The following is a 14,851-nucleotide window of genomic DNA, read 5'->3' on the forward strand; positions in this document are numbered from 1 at the left end:
GCTGGCTCTCACTGAAGACACACACATATATCAGTGCTGTTTGTACTGCTGTTGCAGTCCATTTCACTCCACTGGTCTAAAGTCCCCAAACTGGTGCAAGTCAAAAAGTGGCCACTCTCCCTCATCCAGGTTGAAAAGCTTCCCTTATTTTCAGTCTTCTGCTTCTTGAGGCTTTGCTTCCCCCCACTGGCAGCATCCAGCTGGGATGAAGGTATTTGCTGGGCAGTTTACTGTTGAGCAGGAGGTTTCTTGTGCAAATAAGTCAGTATCCCACAAAAGCACAATGGCACTTCTAGGGAATGAGGAGCTGCAGATGTCCCCTGGAGATGTGGCTGAGCTGGTGACCCTGGTGCCATTCAGTGCGTTTCATGCCAGCTCCCAATCTCCTTATGATCCCTGGTGAAAATGCACCATGCTCCTCCACTGCGTCTCTGTCCCAGCACACTACTGACACTCCCTTGTGCAGGCACCACGGCACAGAGACGTTGGGCTATATATGACACCAAATCCAGCTCCAAGAGCTTGAGATGAGGCCCCCAGGTAGGTCTACCACTATGTGGGGGAACAGCCTTCAAGCTGCAGGTTGAAGGTCCATTGGGCTAAACACTGTACAAATACTTTTTGGTGGACAGATGAATGATCCTTGCTCCAAGAGCTTACAGTCTACAAGAACAGAGCCACAGCTCCACCACTAGACAGACATTACACCTATTTACACCCACAAACATTTTGGTCCCAGCAGAACATGTCTTTCAGACCAATGGCCCAGCAATCAGCTGATCTGGGGGCAGGGACTCGACTGCTCACCTCTTTCTCTTAATTTGCAATGCCAGACCATTTCTAGCCATTATTCTTTCCACCTCTGGTTTGGATCCGCAGCCCCAGCACCCTCCTCTGGCCCACAGAAGAAAACATGGTATCAAAACAAAGTGCTTTCCTGGCTGCCTGAGCCCTGGGGCCCGCGAGGGAGGCCAAGGAGGCGATGGGTGCTGGGCCAGGCAGAGAAATGGGTGAGATGCTGGATGATGCGTGACCCAGCTCTCCCCCGTTTCAACCTCACGAGCTGTTGGCACTGTGCTCGTTGCCGTGTTTGCAGCGGGGCGAGAAGCGGGGAGGCAGACGCCTCCACCTTTGAGCCCCAGTTGAGGGCAGCAGGGAGAAATCCAGACTGCCATGATGCTGGGACATGTGTCTGACAAAGCTTTTCTGAGAGATGTTAGTCGGTTAGTTCGTATCTCGATAAGGCACACCCTCCCCATCGCCTCGGCCGGCGCAGGTCGGCACCCTGTGGGTGGCCCCAGCTGACTCTCCAAAACCTTGCCAGATGCCTCCATGCCTGGGTGCGCCCCGAGCACGATGCCAGGAGACCCAGCCAGAGACCTTACAGAGCATACCTGTTCCTGTAAGGCTGCCGGATGGATGCTTTAAGGCTTTGAAATATAAGGCGACTCCGAGGCTCACCAAGCACCCCAAAGCCCCTCTCCTTCACACCACACAGACCCCAGCCCCCCGAGAGGCGATTCCTCAAGGCCCTGGGGATGGAGAAGGGGAAGGCCCTGGGTCCGGGGGGCACGGGGAAGCAGGAGAGGATGATGTTTATGTTGGGGATTTGGAAAGCATCCTCAAGGGAATTCAGGTCCCTCCAGGATCATTTGCTTTTAACAAGCAAACAGACAAAGGCTGCTCGGTGTCCTAATTACATCTGTTAAAAACCTTAGCTAGGAGAAATATACCCTTGGTAAGTCCCTTCTCCATTTTTAACCATGTTTTCCATCCAGGAAATTAGAGACCGACATTATGATTAAATAAACACCAGCGCATCACTTAGCTCTTCTCTTCCCCACCTTCCTTCTTCACTCCTGACCCCCCAGACAGTTAATTTACAGTTTGGGCGATTCTCTGCCAAGCCTCACAGGAGGCAGGCAGCTCAGCCTGAAAGCTGATTGTCCCTCCTAGGCTCCAGGCTCTCCGCGACATCCTCCAACTCATCCAGGATTTCGGAGAAAGATGGCCTCTTAAATGCTTCCACCTGGAACGAGAAGGGAAAGCTGAAGAGGACACCCTGGACAGGAGGTGGGTGCTCTGCAGCAGCTCTGTTGGCTCCCTCAAGGCTGGGCAACGGCATCCATCCATCATTAGCACTGGTCTGGATCACACGCCTGCCGGTGGAGCCTTCTGGCATCACCACTTGGTGATCCAGGCCCAGGCTGCTGCAAACGAGCAGCTGCAGGACACGTCCCATGGTGCGGTACAGCTCAAGCAAAGGCAGCGAGATGCTGAAAACCAGCCTGGCATACCCCGACCCGGTGGGGTGTGGGAACTGCTCATCCCCAAACCCACCCAAACAGTGCAGGGGCAGGCATTGTGCAGGGAAAGGCTGCAGGTAGGTATCGGGGGGAGACTATCATTCCCTGAGCTTTTTCATGACAGTCAGGATCTAACTGTCTTGTCTCCCTGATGCAGCTCATCCTCAGTGGGCTGTGATCCCCCAGCCCTCCCAGTGCCATCGGGGTGTACCCAAAGTGAGTGACACAGCCGGGGCACCCCCATTCCGCACGCCCACCGTGCCATCCTAGGGCTGCCCTTTGTGCCTGACCCCATGGAGCCAGCTGGGGAGGTGCACCAGAAACTCCCCAAACCTGCACTTCGCACAAGGGCAGAGAAGAACAGCCCCGAGGGCCATTTCTGGCAGAAGCCCGTTATTATATCAATGTGCATTAGAAAGCTGCCCATCAGAGATACAAGATCTGAACACATAAATCTACGCCAGTTGCTGATGTGAATCACTCCTCTGATTCAGGGCAAGTTATTCACCTGTCCTCGGGACCCATGCATTTCTTCCATTTGCTGCCTTGAGCTCCTAGCAATTAGGTGCATTATGATCACCCAGCTTCTCCACTCTCTGCCTGACTACTGCCTTTGTTTTTCTCTTCCTTTCAGAGATTAACTTGAATCCTCACTTTCTCTCTGCTTTGCCTCCCGAGGCCTTGGGGAGCATGGGGAGGCCCCCCAGCTTTCACCTCTATCTTTCATGCTAAAGCCAGAAAGGTTGGAGGACTATGCTCTGATGATACCTGTAACACCAGGGCTGGTAACAGCAGGGCAGTGCCCTCCAGAGAGGATCAGCCGGGTGCCTCTGCCTGCAGCCTGGCTTAAGGAGGGACTGGACATCATCACCACCCTGCTTCCCACTCTGGTGTCGACACGCAAGGAAACAGGCAGGACCTTGGCATGTTTTGGGCTGTAATACACAAACTAAACACTTCTCTAAGGGCAAAACTGCACGGTGGATCAAAGCATTCTACCGGCCCAGGAAGATCTCATCAATTCACAGCTCAGGTGGCAGAGCCCTGTGTGCTAGCACGGAGAGCAGCAGGTTCAAGCTCTCCAGGGTTCACAACAATTTTGGTCTCTGTCAGACAAGTGTGATACAAATCCAATAAAACCAAAGGAAAAAAAAAAAACAAACTAGCAAGAATCTCACCCGACAGCAGCTAGCAGCGAGGTCCATCACCTGCTTAGGGCATTCGCTGATCATCCCTTGGAAGGCAGCAACATCCAAGCCATAATCCTGTGAGGAAGTGGGAAGAGTACGTAGAAAAGACTTCAGCTACAAAGTCCTTTAAAAGCTCTTCATCCTTCTCAAGGTGTTAAAGCACAAAATGCTCATAGTTTAAAGCTCTTAGGGTCTATCACAGCTATTTTACTGATGGCTATGCAAAGGTACCAGGGCAACATCAGCTCTGGCAGGGCTGCACAAACAGTAAATCATTAGCAGAGCTGGGAGACTGTAGCATCCTTCTGTTTGCTCTGCGCTACCCCTGCAGGGCAGTATATGTCCTCCTGGAAAAGCTCAGACTAAGGCAACAAGAGCCACAAAAGCGGAAACCAGTAGAGGAACCAGCACCAGGTGCTGAGCAGTGGCTGCCGAGGACAGGAACTGCAGATAATCTGGTCTTCCAACAGCAACTGAGAGTTGAAGGGGTCCAGCCAGCTGTTTCCATAACTACAGCTTTCTCCCTCCAGACTTCAGAGTCTCTGATATGTAATTCTCCTTCATCTTGTGAACACAGATGGAGCATTAGTTCCTGTTCAGTCTCACAGAAACACGGAATAATCTCTAGTCACTGTAGGTTCTTTGCATTGCTCCTTGGAAAGCAGCAATTTGCTGTTTTCCTGCTGGATTTTTCATCCCTGTTCAGGACAAACCTTCCCTTCCCACTTTGTGGAAGGGAAATGTTGCAAATGTTGAAACAAAAAAGGCCATGTTTTTAGGGAGGCCCGCTGTTTCCACATGAACTGTGTATTAACTGCAATGTATTTGAAAATAAACATTTGTGATGGAAGTTGTGTTTAACCTGCCACTTCAATGGAGAAGCTGAAATGTCAAAGCAAAATGAAGTATTTGGAATTAAGGTCTTTAAACAGAAGTACTTCATCTCAAATCGTTGATCTAACAAAAGTTTTGAAACTATAGATGCACTGAACTCTTGTGCACTGAAAATTTTGAGATCAGATTTTCTCGTGGAAAAACCTCTAGAGAGAAACCTGAGTGTGAACACATACACGTGTGTATAGGTCTGTCCGGGCCAGGGAGAAGCCACAATCTGCTACCATGGAGAAAACACCGTTAGATTTGGCTGCAGGAATCATTACCTGAGTCCTGGGAAGCACTTCGGGGTCAGCTGGGATCCTGCCCAGGATTTCACAGAGGACAATGCCGAAGGAAAACACGTCCACCTGCAGGAGGGGTGGGAGAGTGGGAGGTGGGACAGGGCATGCCCAGAAGCAAAGCATGAGAAAGGGGACTACCAACAACAAGTTCCTTCCATTAGTTACGCAAAAGCCCATCAAAAAAGCCCATTGGAGATGGAGGCAGCAAACCCCTAAACTTCTTCTAGGCTTCTGAACCCACCCAGAAACATCACAGCCCCACTTGGAGCCCAGCCTCATCTTCGGGAAGCTTGGCCCCGTGCTCTTGTTCAGTATGTCTGGTGCTTCTACCACAGCTCTGGCACCCCCCACAGATCCTGCAACAGGGTCGTCAGGCTGTAACTCATCAAGCACCTTCCTCAGAGAGGCTTCACTGTGTTTGTTCACGGCAGCAATCCATTTCCCTAAAAGTTTAACTTAACAAGGCCACATAAGGAACTCCCAAGTTGCTAAGCAGAGCATGACTGTGCAAAGGTCCAGGTAGCATGGCAACGTTTCCTGAGGAAGGAGGGAAGGGCTTTTCTGCTGCTGGGACATGTCACCAGCAAGCAGAGGAGACATCTTCCATGCTCACTCGGGAGCTCTGAGGATGAACAAGGAGCTGGGAAGCAGTGCCATACCTTCCGGTCATAGGGCTCTCCCCGCAGCATCTCAGGAGCCATCCAGAAAGCAGAGCCCACCAGAGACAGCTTCCTCTCCACATCCTTCACAGGCAGCTCCACCACCTCCCTGGCCAGCCCGAAGTCAGTCACCAGCGCCTCGCGGCCCCGCGGCGTCACTCGAATGAGGCAGTTCTGAAAGGAGCCCATGGGGCACGGCATGAGACGCCCGGCAAGGAAGGGCCTGGACACTTCACTGAGCAGCACCTCGCCGGCCCTCAGCCCCACCTCGCCGTTACAGGCTCTCCCCTGGCCAGAGACCTGCATCCTGGCAGCACACATGGAGTGCGCGGGGCAGATGAGGGATGGACCGATCACATCGCGAGCCAGGAAAAGTCCTCTGAAGAAGCTGTTCAACAAACATGATGATCCACATCCTTTTATCTGAAAGAGACCTCGAAATGTGCATGTCGACCTTATTCGCCATTCAGCCGAAGGCAGGCAGGATCACTTCTCACAGAGCCCTTCTCACTGCCCACGGCTACACATCCCTAGCACGGCTTTCTGGAGGAATTCCTATTAAATTCTCTTAAGGTTTCTCAAAACCCCAGCAGTTTCAGCCTGTTCAGTTCCCCAGGATTTTCTCCTTGGCATCTGCTCCCAGGGAACTAGCAGAAACGACAGACATCTTCTCCAGATGGCTCTCACTAACAACCAGATTTCAAGTGAGCACGTACGCACTTCTCTCCCTTATCTTCAGCCATCATCACTGTAGGTTTCCTAGGTTTCCCTGGGGAAGGATGAACCTCTTTCAGGGTTCTTCTGTCAACGAGACAGAAGGGACAGTCAGGGACCACCAGCACTTTCCACAAGCAGATCTGGAAAGCTCCTGAGCTCATCAGTCACCACCAAATAGAAAATTACATCTCACCTGACTTCAGAGCACACTGGCCAAGAAACCTGTGGTCAGAGTGAACCAGGCTCTTGCCTTGTCCTTGCCTGGTGTTTGAGATTTCATGGTTAGTAACTGAGCCAAGTAAACAGCCTAAGATTACAAAGGTGAGTTTCATTCCTGTGCTGATGTCTCTCAAGACTGTCACGCTTGACTGGCTTCCCCACTGGCAACCTTCATCAATATTTCAAGTTTCTCTTAAAAAGCACACAGACCACCAACAAAAATGGCTTGTAAGAGATACACCACTACATATCCAGCATCAGCTGCAAGGACTTGCAGGCTCCATTTCCGTTAATCACCAAGCCAGCCTCTGGCATCAGCTGGCAGAGATATGGTCCAGGCTGGTGGCCAACCCCTCAGCTCACATTCCCTGTGATATAGACACGCTGCAGATCCACCTGAAGTTTGGATAGTTTTGCCCAAGAGAGATCAAGAAGGCACTGCCCCACCATGTTCCTACTGCCATACCAGTGGCAGAGGAAGAGCGTCATCAAAGCCTGTCCCCATGGACAAACCTGAGAATGGCAAAGCCCCAGTGCTGTTCCTGCCCCCATCAAGCAGCATGAGCCCACACTGAGGAAAGCAGCCTCCCAGCCAGATGGCCAATACACCAGGAACACGATGTGCCTTTGCGTTACACCCAAAGCCTGTCTCCAGATGCCAGTCTTCACAGCTGGCAGGCTGCCAGGGTGTGAAACCCACGGAGGTGACCATCCTAAAATTGGTGACCTGGACCCTCTGGATCAAGGAAGAACAACTTCCCTGCACTTGAGTGAGGAGACACACCTCTCTTGAGCTCTGCTGGTGCTCTGCACACAGACAGGGACCATCTCACATGGCACTTGCTCCCAGAGCCCGTGACCAGCTCCTGTCAGCAACAGCTTCCTCCTTGCTGTGAGCAGGAAAGGAAATCTCTAAATCTGGCAGAGCTTCTCCTGCAACTGTAGGCAAAGAAAACCATGTGCAATCCTGCACACATTTCCATCTGGTTTCTTCTCTGACAGAAACAGCACTACGAGCAATATATTTTTATCTCTATCTGGGTCTCCTCCTTGGCAAGTGATGAATGCAATGTAATGACAGGTTTTATCAAGAAAGCTTCCTTGCCTGCAGAGGGATTAGCATGGAGCAGACGACCAACATGAGGCCTGAGGCCTCCTGGTTACAGCCCTAAGGGGTCCCTGTATGGTCCCATAACACAGTCGCCTTCAGCAGTCTGGGGGCAACATCCCCCTTCCAGCTGCCTACCTTGGAGTTGAGATCTCGGTGGTAGATGTTCTTGGAGTGCAGGTAGATCATGCCTCTGGTGATGTCAGAAGCTAAGTCCACTTTTTCCTTCCACGACAAAGCGATGTCTTTGCTGGCCAGGAGCTCCTCCAGGCAACCCCCATTCACGTACTGTGAAGAGAGACAAAAAGCGGGTGGCCGTGCGGCTGGGCACAGGCTCCCCTGGAGCTTCCCAGGTGCTGAACCCTCCCTCGCCAACCCAGGAGCCCCTCCTTCAGGATGGAGGTTGGGAATGCCACCGCACGCCGGGATCCCTGTGTGTGGTACAGTGCAAATATCCCTCCTGGCACAGCAAGTCACTGCCGGTCTCTGGGCTCTGCCCCGCTGCAGGGATGGCTGTATAAGCCAGCCATGGTCCTCGCTCACGGGCAGCGAACTAGAGGCAAAAAGCCTGGCAGCGGCTCAGTGAACGCCTTCTGCCACCGACAGCGTAGGAACAAGGTGAGACCTCCCCGGTACCAGCCTAGGCTTTTCCATTAGACCACACCATGATTCCAGAGCCACCCTGGAGGTCCTGCCACTCTGTCCCTGGCTCCTCTTCTCCCCGCCAGCTGGCCCATTCTGCCCCTTTGGTGCTACCAAGCCAACCTGAAACACTTTTTGGCTATCCTGCCTGAATCTCATGGCCCTGCAGTGACTGTGCCCCACTCCAGCTGTGACCCGCTGTGGGGCAGAAAGGACCAGAAGCCCCTCCAATGCAATCATGCTAGTCTAGAACCATTCACAGGTGCAGGAGTCGGAGAGGCGTAGATATGCATTCCAGGATATCTGCCATCCTCCTTGCCAAAGAACCGCAGGGTCCTTGCCTGCCCACAGCACACTTAAAAGCAAGAAACCTTTACCTCCAGAATGGGGTACAGCTTGTCATCCTTCACGCATATTCCAAGGTATCTAAGCAGAAGAACACACACACAAAAAAAAAGGAAAGATGCCATCAAGGTTCAGCGCAATCCCTCATTGCAGAACTGCCTTAGAGACACCAAGCCAACTCCAGCCCCTGCCAGTGCCCACTGCTCGTGGCCGGAGGATGTGCCCACCTGACAATGTTGGGGTGGGACAGCTTCTGCAGCAGGCTGATCTCACGCACAATCACCTCTTGGTCCACGTCGTTCTTGTAGATCTTCACCACCATCACTTTACAAGCAGCAGCCTGGGTCACCTGGAGCCAAGGTTGGAGCAGGACATCTCTTAGCTTCCAGAGGTCTGCCAGCCCCTCTGGACAACAGCATCCCTTCCCAACCAAAGGCCTGAATCTCATTTCCCTGCTGCCCACAGCTTTGCACAGTCATCTGCACAAGTGCAAGGTGCTGCCTCTTCCACGTAAGCTCCACTCCAGTGATGCCTGCCTGGGTGGCTGGGGACAGTTAGGTCCCTCCTGTCCCAACACATCACAACACTATTTCTCTGCCAAAATTTGTGTGTTCCTTGGGCTGGAGCAGTTTCTCAGCCCACACTGGCTTACTGCAGAGATGGCCTTCTCCCCTCCAATGACTTGCACTCAATATCCCTTCCCAGCCACAGCCTGCTCCACATCTCCATCCCTCCTTCCTACCTGGGTCTGATCACTGCACAAGGCTGCTGGCCACACTCCTCGTCCCCAATTCCTTTTGCACCCCTGCCCACAGCCAGCCTCCCTCCACCCAGGCTCTGCCAGACAGACACAACAATGAAAACGCAGAGCCAGCTCGTCTCTCCCCTGCAACCCAGGACGGAGGTCCCGTGTCTGCTTCCCAGCCACGTGCTAACCTGAACCCCTGCTATGGATTACCACCACACATTTCATTCCTAGGGCTTCCCCTGGGCAGGGATACTGGAAGCTACAGAACAGAAAACAAAATGCTTTTCCCTCACCTTACAACACTGAACAGACTGAGCAGGCATTTTTAGGAGGAAATCTGCTGTTCCCTGTGGAGGCACCAGGGTTGGGCAGTACTGAATGGAGGGGTTTCATGCAGGCTGCAGGACATGCAGGGGTCCCCTGGCTCTCAGCCCTGACAGGACCATCCAGGGCCCCTGCACTGCAGCTCATGTTATCTGGGTTGACGATCCAAATAGCAGTTTCCAGACCACATCACACAGCATTGTGGTACTTTAACATTTCCATCCTCAATTAACACCTGTTTTAAGGAGACTCACGTATCAGGTGTGGCCCACACTGATGTCCTGACAGCTCCCCCAGGGCTAGCAGAGAATCCCGCCATGTTTAATTTTCTCTCATTTTGAGGTTTATGGGGTTTTGTTTGTTTGTTTTAAGGGAAAAATAGTTTAGACACAGCATGAGCTGGCTTAAGAGCAGCACTCTGAGTCCCAAAGTGTCACCCATTGCTCTCTGTGATGGTCACTTTACAGATAAGGTTACTAGCCCAGATGAAGAGAACAAAGAGCTGCATGTAAGACCTAGCTGGGCTGGAAGGAGAGAAAGGTTCATTATAATCAGGGTCACAAAACAAACTGTCTTGGGAGCAACATGAACTGCTGCTTCCTTTCTGAAGGAACGCAACCTGATAGTCAATGTTATCGCTGGAATAACTCTGCCTCTCTACTCGAGCAGGTCGTAAGGAAGCCAGGGCTCTGACACCGTCACCTGATGGGACTTCACAACCACAGACTGTGCGTCACTAATCAGATGTAACTGATTATTAACTGTAATTGCACAGATGTAAATATAAGAAATGCTATCAACCATTTCTGCCCAAAGACTGTGAGTGCCCTTATGCCCAGGACAGAGTGCAGGGAGCAGGTGAAACCTGGAAGATCTGAAAAACTTTCAAAAGAGCTAATACTGAGTCTCAGTGAGACCTATTAGCTCTGCACAAACTCTGGTGGAGACACTGAGCTACACTGAGCTTCCAGGTGAGATTGCATGTCCCAGCTGGACGCCAGCAGAGTTCACAAACACTGCCTGGGCTGGTGCAGTCGGTGAGCGCTGGAGGGGTTCCTGTCCACAGGGCAATGCAAAGTCCAGCCTGGTCGGGAGAAGAAATGACTGAAAAGCAAGGGTAGACCCACACCCAAAAAAAAGTAGTGGGAGAGACAGGCAAAGGTAATGGGCTCAGAAGGCCTCTTCCAAGACCACAGGCCCTAAGACATTGCTCTGGCCAACCTGGAGCAGCTCTTGGTCCACTCTGAATCACGCAAAGTGTCCAGTTTTGTCCTGGATCGGTGTGAGAACCACGGAAGTGCAGAGGGGCCTCCAAGGTATTCTCATTTCATGCTAATGAGTGATGAAGGGTAAAGATCTGGTGTCAGCCTTGAGTGGAGAAATAAAGGTGGAAATCTGGCACTGGAAAGCTGCAGAAAGACAGAGAGTGGAACTGTGCTTCCTAACGTGTATGAAGCTTTTTGAGGGCCGACAGAGAAAAAGGTTGCTCAGAGGCTTCCTTTGGGCAATGCCTTAAACCAACCTCAGAAAAAAGAAGTCACGCTGCATTTCCTTCCTGCTTTTGAGCAGCTCAGACCCCTATGTATGAGAGCTGCCAATGAAAGAAGCTTTATGCTTTCCCCAAGAGAAACTCATAGTTGAATAGCTCCTTACTGCACATCAGAAAACTAAAGCAGAGAAAGGGAACGTAACCTGTGCCCAGGTCATGCAATACATAACCCACAGAGCAGAAGGCTGTGCCCAGACCTCTTGAGTCTGAGTCACCAAGTAGAACCAAGTGAATCCTCCTTCCTCAGCCAACCCACATATAACAACTCCTGAGAATGGGCTTAACTGAAGGACAAAGGATGGCAAAAGCAACAGGCAGCCAGCACAGGCAGTGCCAGCACTTTGGGGAGTCTATGTCTTTGCCGCGGGAGCGCTTTGGAAGACAGCATCTGTTGGCAAAGAGCTTCAAAGGACCATCGCCAGTGATGCTTCGCAGCAGGAGTGCTGCTGCTCAGGGCTACAAATGCACAGGGGACTGGCTGACCCAAGAGCACCACGAGTCATCAGAGCACTCGGTTACGGTCGCGCTTGAGTCCCCAGACCAATGTCAAGTCTCCACAAAGGACTGTCCTTGCCCAAAGTCCTCCTCCGCTGTCTTCTGACTATTTGACCCATAGCATTTCATTCAAACTTTATTTTTTTTACATTTCTTTTTCTGCTTCTACTTCAAGAAGTTATTTCATTTTCATTCAAGATCCGTGTCGCCAGCCTGCCTACTGCTGGAATTTCATTCACTGCCAGGGCAGGAGGAAAATGTCACGCACGGAGGAAACAGCAACTGTTACTATGAAAATCTGCTAGATAAAGGAAAGAGAAAGCAATGGCAACAGTACGCTGCGTAGGTGGGGAAAGCAATTACTAGAGGGAGGCTGTGGTGGGGACAGGTATTTGTCATGTATTGTTCCAGTCTGCAAAGAGCTGCCATAGACCTTTGGCTGGAGATTCCTCTTGAACAGTTTTAGTGCACTGTCCCTGGACCTGAAGTTCACTCAAAGGCTTTATCACAGCACCAAGCCCAGATGCAGCAGAGGAGGAGACAGAGCCTTGAGAAAGCAATGTGCGTTTATCTGTCCAACTTGCGTATTTTCTGCAGTTCCATGGCCAGATCCTGCCAGCCTGGCTCCATCAGTTTCAACCGGCCACATGTGCTTACACGAGCTAGGGATCTCACCCAGAATATGTCAGTGTACTCCTCTGGCAGAAGCATCTTATGCTGGCCCAGGAGAAATGTGCAGTCATGATGTTTATCACGGGGCCGGTCAAGCTAAGGAGCTGAAGGCAATGGTAGAGTCAGGCCCAATTTGTTTCCACTGGGTCTGTGTCACATCCCAACAACCAAGACCAGTGTCAGCAACCACATTCTGGAGGGCTGCTGGGAGGAGGGATAAGGTGGGCAAACCCGGCCACACTGCAAAGCAATGTGGCATCTGCTCTCAGAGATGAAGGCTGAGTCTCACTTCCTAACGTGAAGCACCTCCTTTTGCTTTGCTGTTCATAGAGCAGTGATCACCGAGGGCTGCAGGGAAAGAGCCCCAAGTCCCATCCACTCTCCCCAAGTAAGCAGTGGCACTCCCGGGCTGAGGAGCAGCACTGGAGGGGGAGCGAAGCTAGCAGCACCCCGGATCTTGTGCTTGCTCCGAGACGGTTAAACAGACTCCCACACCAGTGGAGCTCGGTGCAGGGAGTGACTCACAACAGCCCCAGTGAGAAAAGCAGTTTTGCTTTGGTGACACACCATCCGCATCATGCACTGGCTTGCAGGGAGCCATGGGTCTGCTGACATGAAGGCAGCAGAGGCAGAAGTGGACAGACCAGCAGCCTGTCCCAGCCTGACCCTGCCCCACATCCCCTGCTCTTCCCCAGCATCACCGTAACACAGGGCAGCAGCCGGAGAGGTGTGACAGTGCTGGCATCTCCATGGGGTGTGGGTGGCAGGTATTCTGGGAGACACATGCAGCTTAATTTTACATTATTTTTCTCTATATATTTTGCTACAGTTTTGACAACAAAACCCGCACAGAGCATAAATATCCCCTAATCTCATCCAACACCCAGTTTAGCTCCCTGACAAGCCTGTTGTATGGCTAGATGACAGTATCAATGAACACTGATTGATTGAGTCCTCCCATCTCCTTTTTCGCTATGGAAGGGGAGACATGCATCAAAGGCCATGTGCTAGGTGCGCACAGGGGGGTGTCCCTTCCTCCTTGACCCCATTCAACCCGCCAGAGTGAGCTGGGAGAGATGAAGATGAGGAAATAAGCTCGGGGACAGGTTCCTCAGGTGAGGCACCACCTACACAGCCTCAGCAGCTGCTCAGCTGCTCTCACACAGCTCACGGGCTGCCTGCACGCCAATTTACCTTATAGACCTTGGAGAAGAAGCCGCTGCCTATCAGCTCGGCGTTGAAGTTTTCCCAGAACTCCAGCTTCCTGACAGCCGTGCGCAGCCTCTGCCAGCGGTCCACGTGGTAGTAGGTGTCGGACGACTCACCATAGTACTGCATGGGGCCGGAGGGCTCCGGTGCGATCAGCCCTGCCTCGCACATCATGGGGGCAGCAGCTAAAACACAGTGTGTTTCACAGTGAGGCAACAGTGGCATTTGGACATCAAACAAATACCTGCACTAGAGACCAGGACTGGACGAAGCCTCAGGAACAGAGGGAGAGGAGACAAGGCACCAAGATGATGCACCCTGCACCACATGTTGCACTGGGAAGCACCCATGGGCACTGTCTCCTGGATAAGTGTATTGGGTTTGCGTGGAAAGGTTTTGCTAGCAGAGGGGCTACAGGGGTGGCTTCTGTGAGAAGCTGCTAGAAGCCTCCCCTATGTCCGATGGAGCCAATGCCAGCCGGCTCCAAGATAGACCCGCTGCTGGCCAAGGCCGAGCCCATCAGCGATGGTGGTAGCGCCTCTGGGATAAGAGATTTAAGAAGGGAAAAAGTTACTGCGCAGCAGCAATTGAAGCCAGAGAGAGGAGTGAGAATATGTGAGAGAAACAGCCCTGCAGACACCAAGGCCAGTGAAGGAGGGAGAGGAGGTGCTCCAGGCACCGGAGCAGAGATTCCCCTGCAGCCCATGGGGAAGACCATGGTGAGGCAGGCTGTCCCCCTGCAGCCCATGGAGGTCCATGGTGGAGCAGATATCCACCTGCAGCCCGTGGAGGACCCCACGCCGGAGCAGGGGGAGGCCCGAAGGAGGCTGTGACCCCGTGGGAAGCCCACGCTGGAGCAGGCTCCTGGCAGGACCTGTGGCCCCGTGGAGAGAGGAGCCCAGGCTGGAGCAGGTTTGCTGGCAGGGCTTGTGACCCCGCGGGGGACCCACGCTGGAGCAGTCTGTTCCTGAAGGACTGCACCCCGTAGAAGGGACCCACGCTGGAGCAGTTCGTGAAGAACTGCAGCCCGTAGGAAGGACTCATGTTGGAGAAGCTCATAGAGGACTGTCTCCCATGGGAGGGACCCCATGCTGGAGCAGGGGAAGAGTGTGAGGAGTCCTCCCCCCAAGGAGGAAGGAGCGGCAGAAACAACGTGTGATGAACTGACCACAACCCCCATTCCCTCTCCCCTTGTGCTGCTGGGGGGAGGAGGTAGAGGAATCAGGAGCAAAGCTGAGCCGGGAAGAAAGGAGGGGTGGGGGGAAGGTGTGTTTTTTTAAGATATGGTTCTATTTCTCATTCTCCTACTCTGATTTGATTGGTAACAAATTAAATGGATTTCTTTTTCCCCAAGTCGAGTCTATTTTGCCCGTGACAGTAATTGCTGAGTGATCTCCCTGTCCTTATCTCGACCCACGAGCCTTTCGTTTTATTTTCTCTCCCCTGTCCAGCCGAGGAGGGGAGTGATAGAGCGGCTTTGGTGGGCACCT

General features: G+C 52.5%; 1 protein-coding gene across 1 annotated transcript; it reads right to left on the bottom strand.

The window, feature by feature from the left end:
* Window positions 1–1,436: 1,436 nt before the first annotated feature.
* Window positions 1,437–13,532, bottom strand: LOC127023786 (dual specificity testis-specific protein kinase 1-like). The gene is made up of 8 exons (XM_050908087.1): window positions 13,347–13,532; window positions 8,592–8,713; window positions 8,397–8,445; window positions 7,516–7,665; window positions 5,334–5,507; window positions 4,657–4,740; window positions 3,485–3,571; window positions 1,437–2,029 (listed from the first exon to the last, which is right to left on the bottom strand). Exons 1-8 carry the CDS (start codon window positions 13,530–13,532, stop codon window positions 1,928–1,930), a joined length of 954 nt encoding a protein of 317 aa, XP_050764044.1. The 3' UTR covers window positions 1,437–1,927.
* Between the last annotated feature and the right edge of the window lie 1,319 nt (window positions 13,533–14,851).

Source organism: Gymnogyps californianus, chromosome 18, assembly GCF_018139145.2.
Source record: "Gymnogyps californianus isolate 813 chromosome 18, ASM1813914v2, whole genome shotgun sequence".
In the NCBI taxonomy this organism is placed as follows: Eukaryota; Metazoa; Chordata; class Aves; order Accipitriformes; family Cathartidae; genus Gymnogyps; species Gymnogyps californianus.

What these genes read in the sequence shown, in the direction of transcription:
- LOC127023786 (XM_050908087.1), bottom strand. Translation starts at nt 13,532, where the DNA reads ATGTGCGAGGCAGGGCTGATCGCACCGGAGCCCTCCGGCCCCATGCAG. An exon ending in ACCGAGATCTCAACTCCAAG is followed by an intron (nt 5,508 to 7,515) that starts GTAGGCAGCTGG and finishes GGCTCCTTTCAG; the next exon opens with AACTGCCTCATTCGAGTGAC. An exon ending in AAGTGCTTCCCAGGACTCAG is followed by an intron (nt 3,572 to 4,656) that starts GTAATGATTCCT and finishes ACTTCCTCACAG; the next exon opens with GATTATGGCTTGGATGTTGC.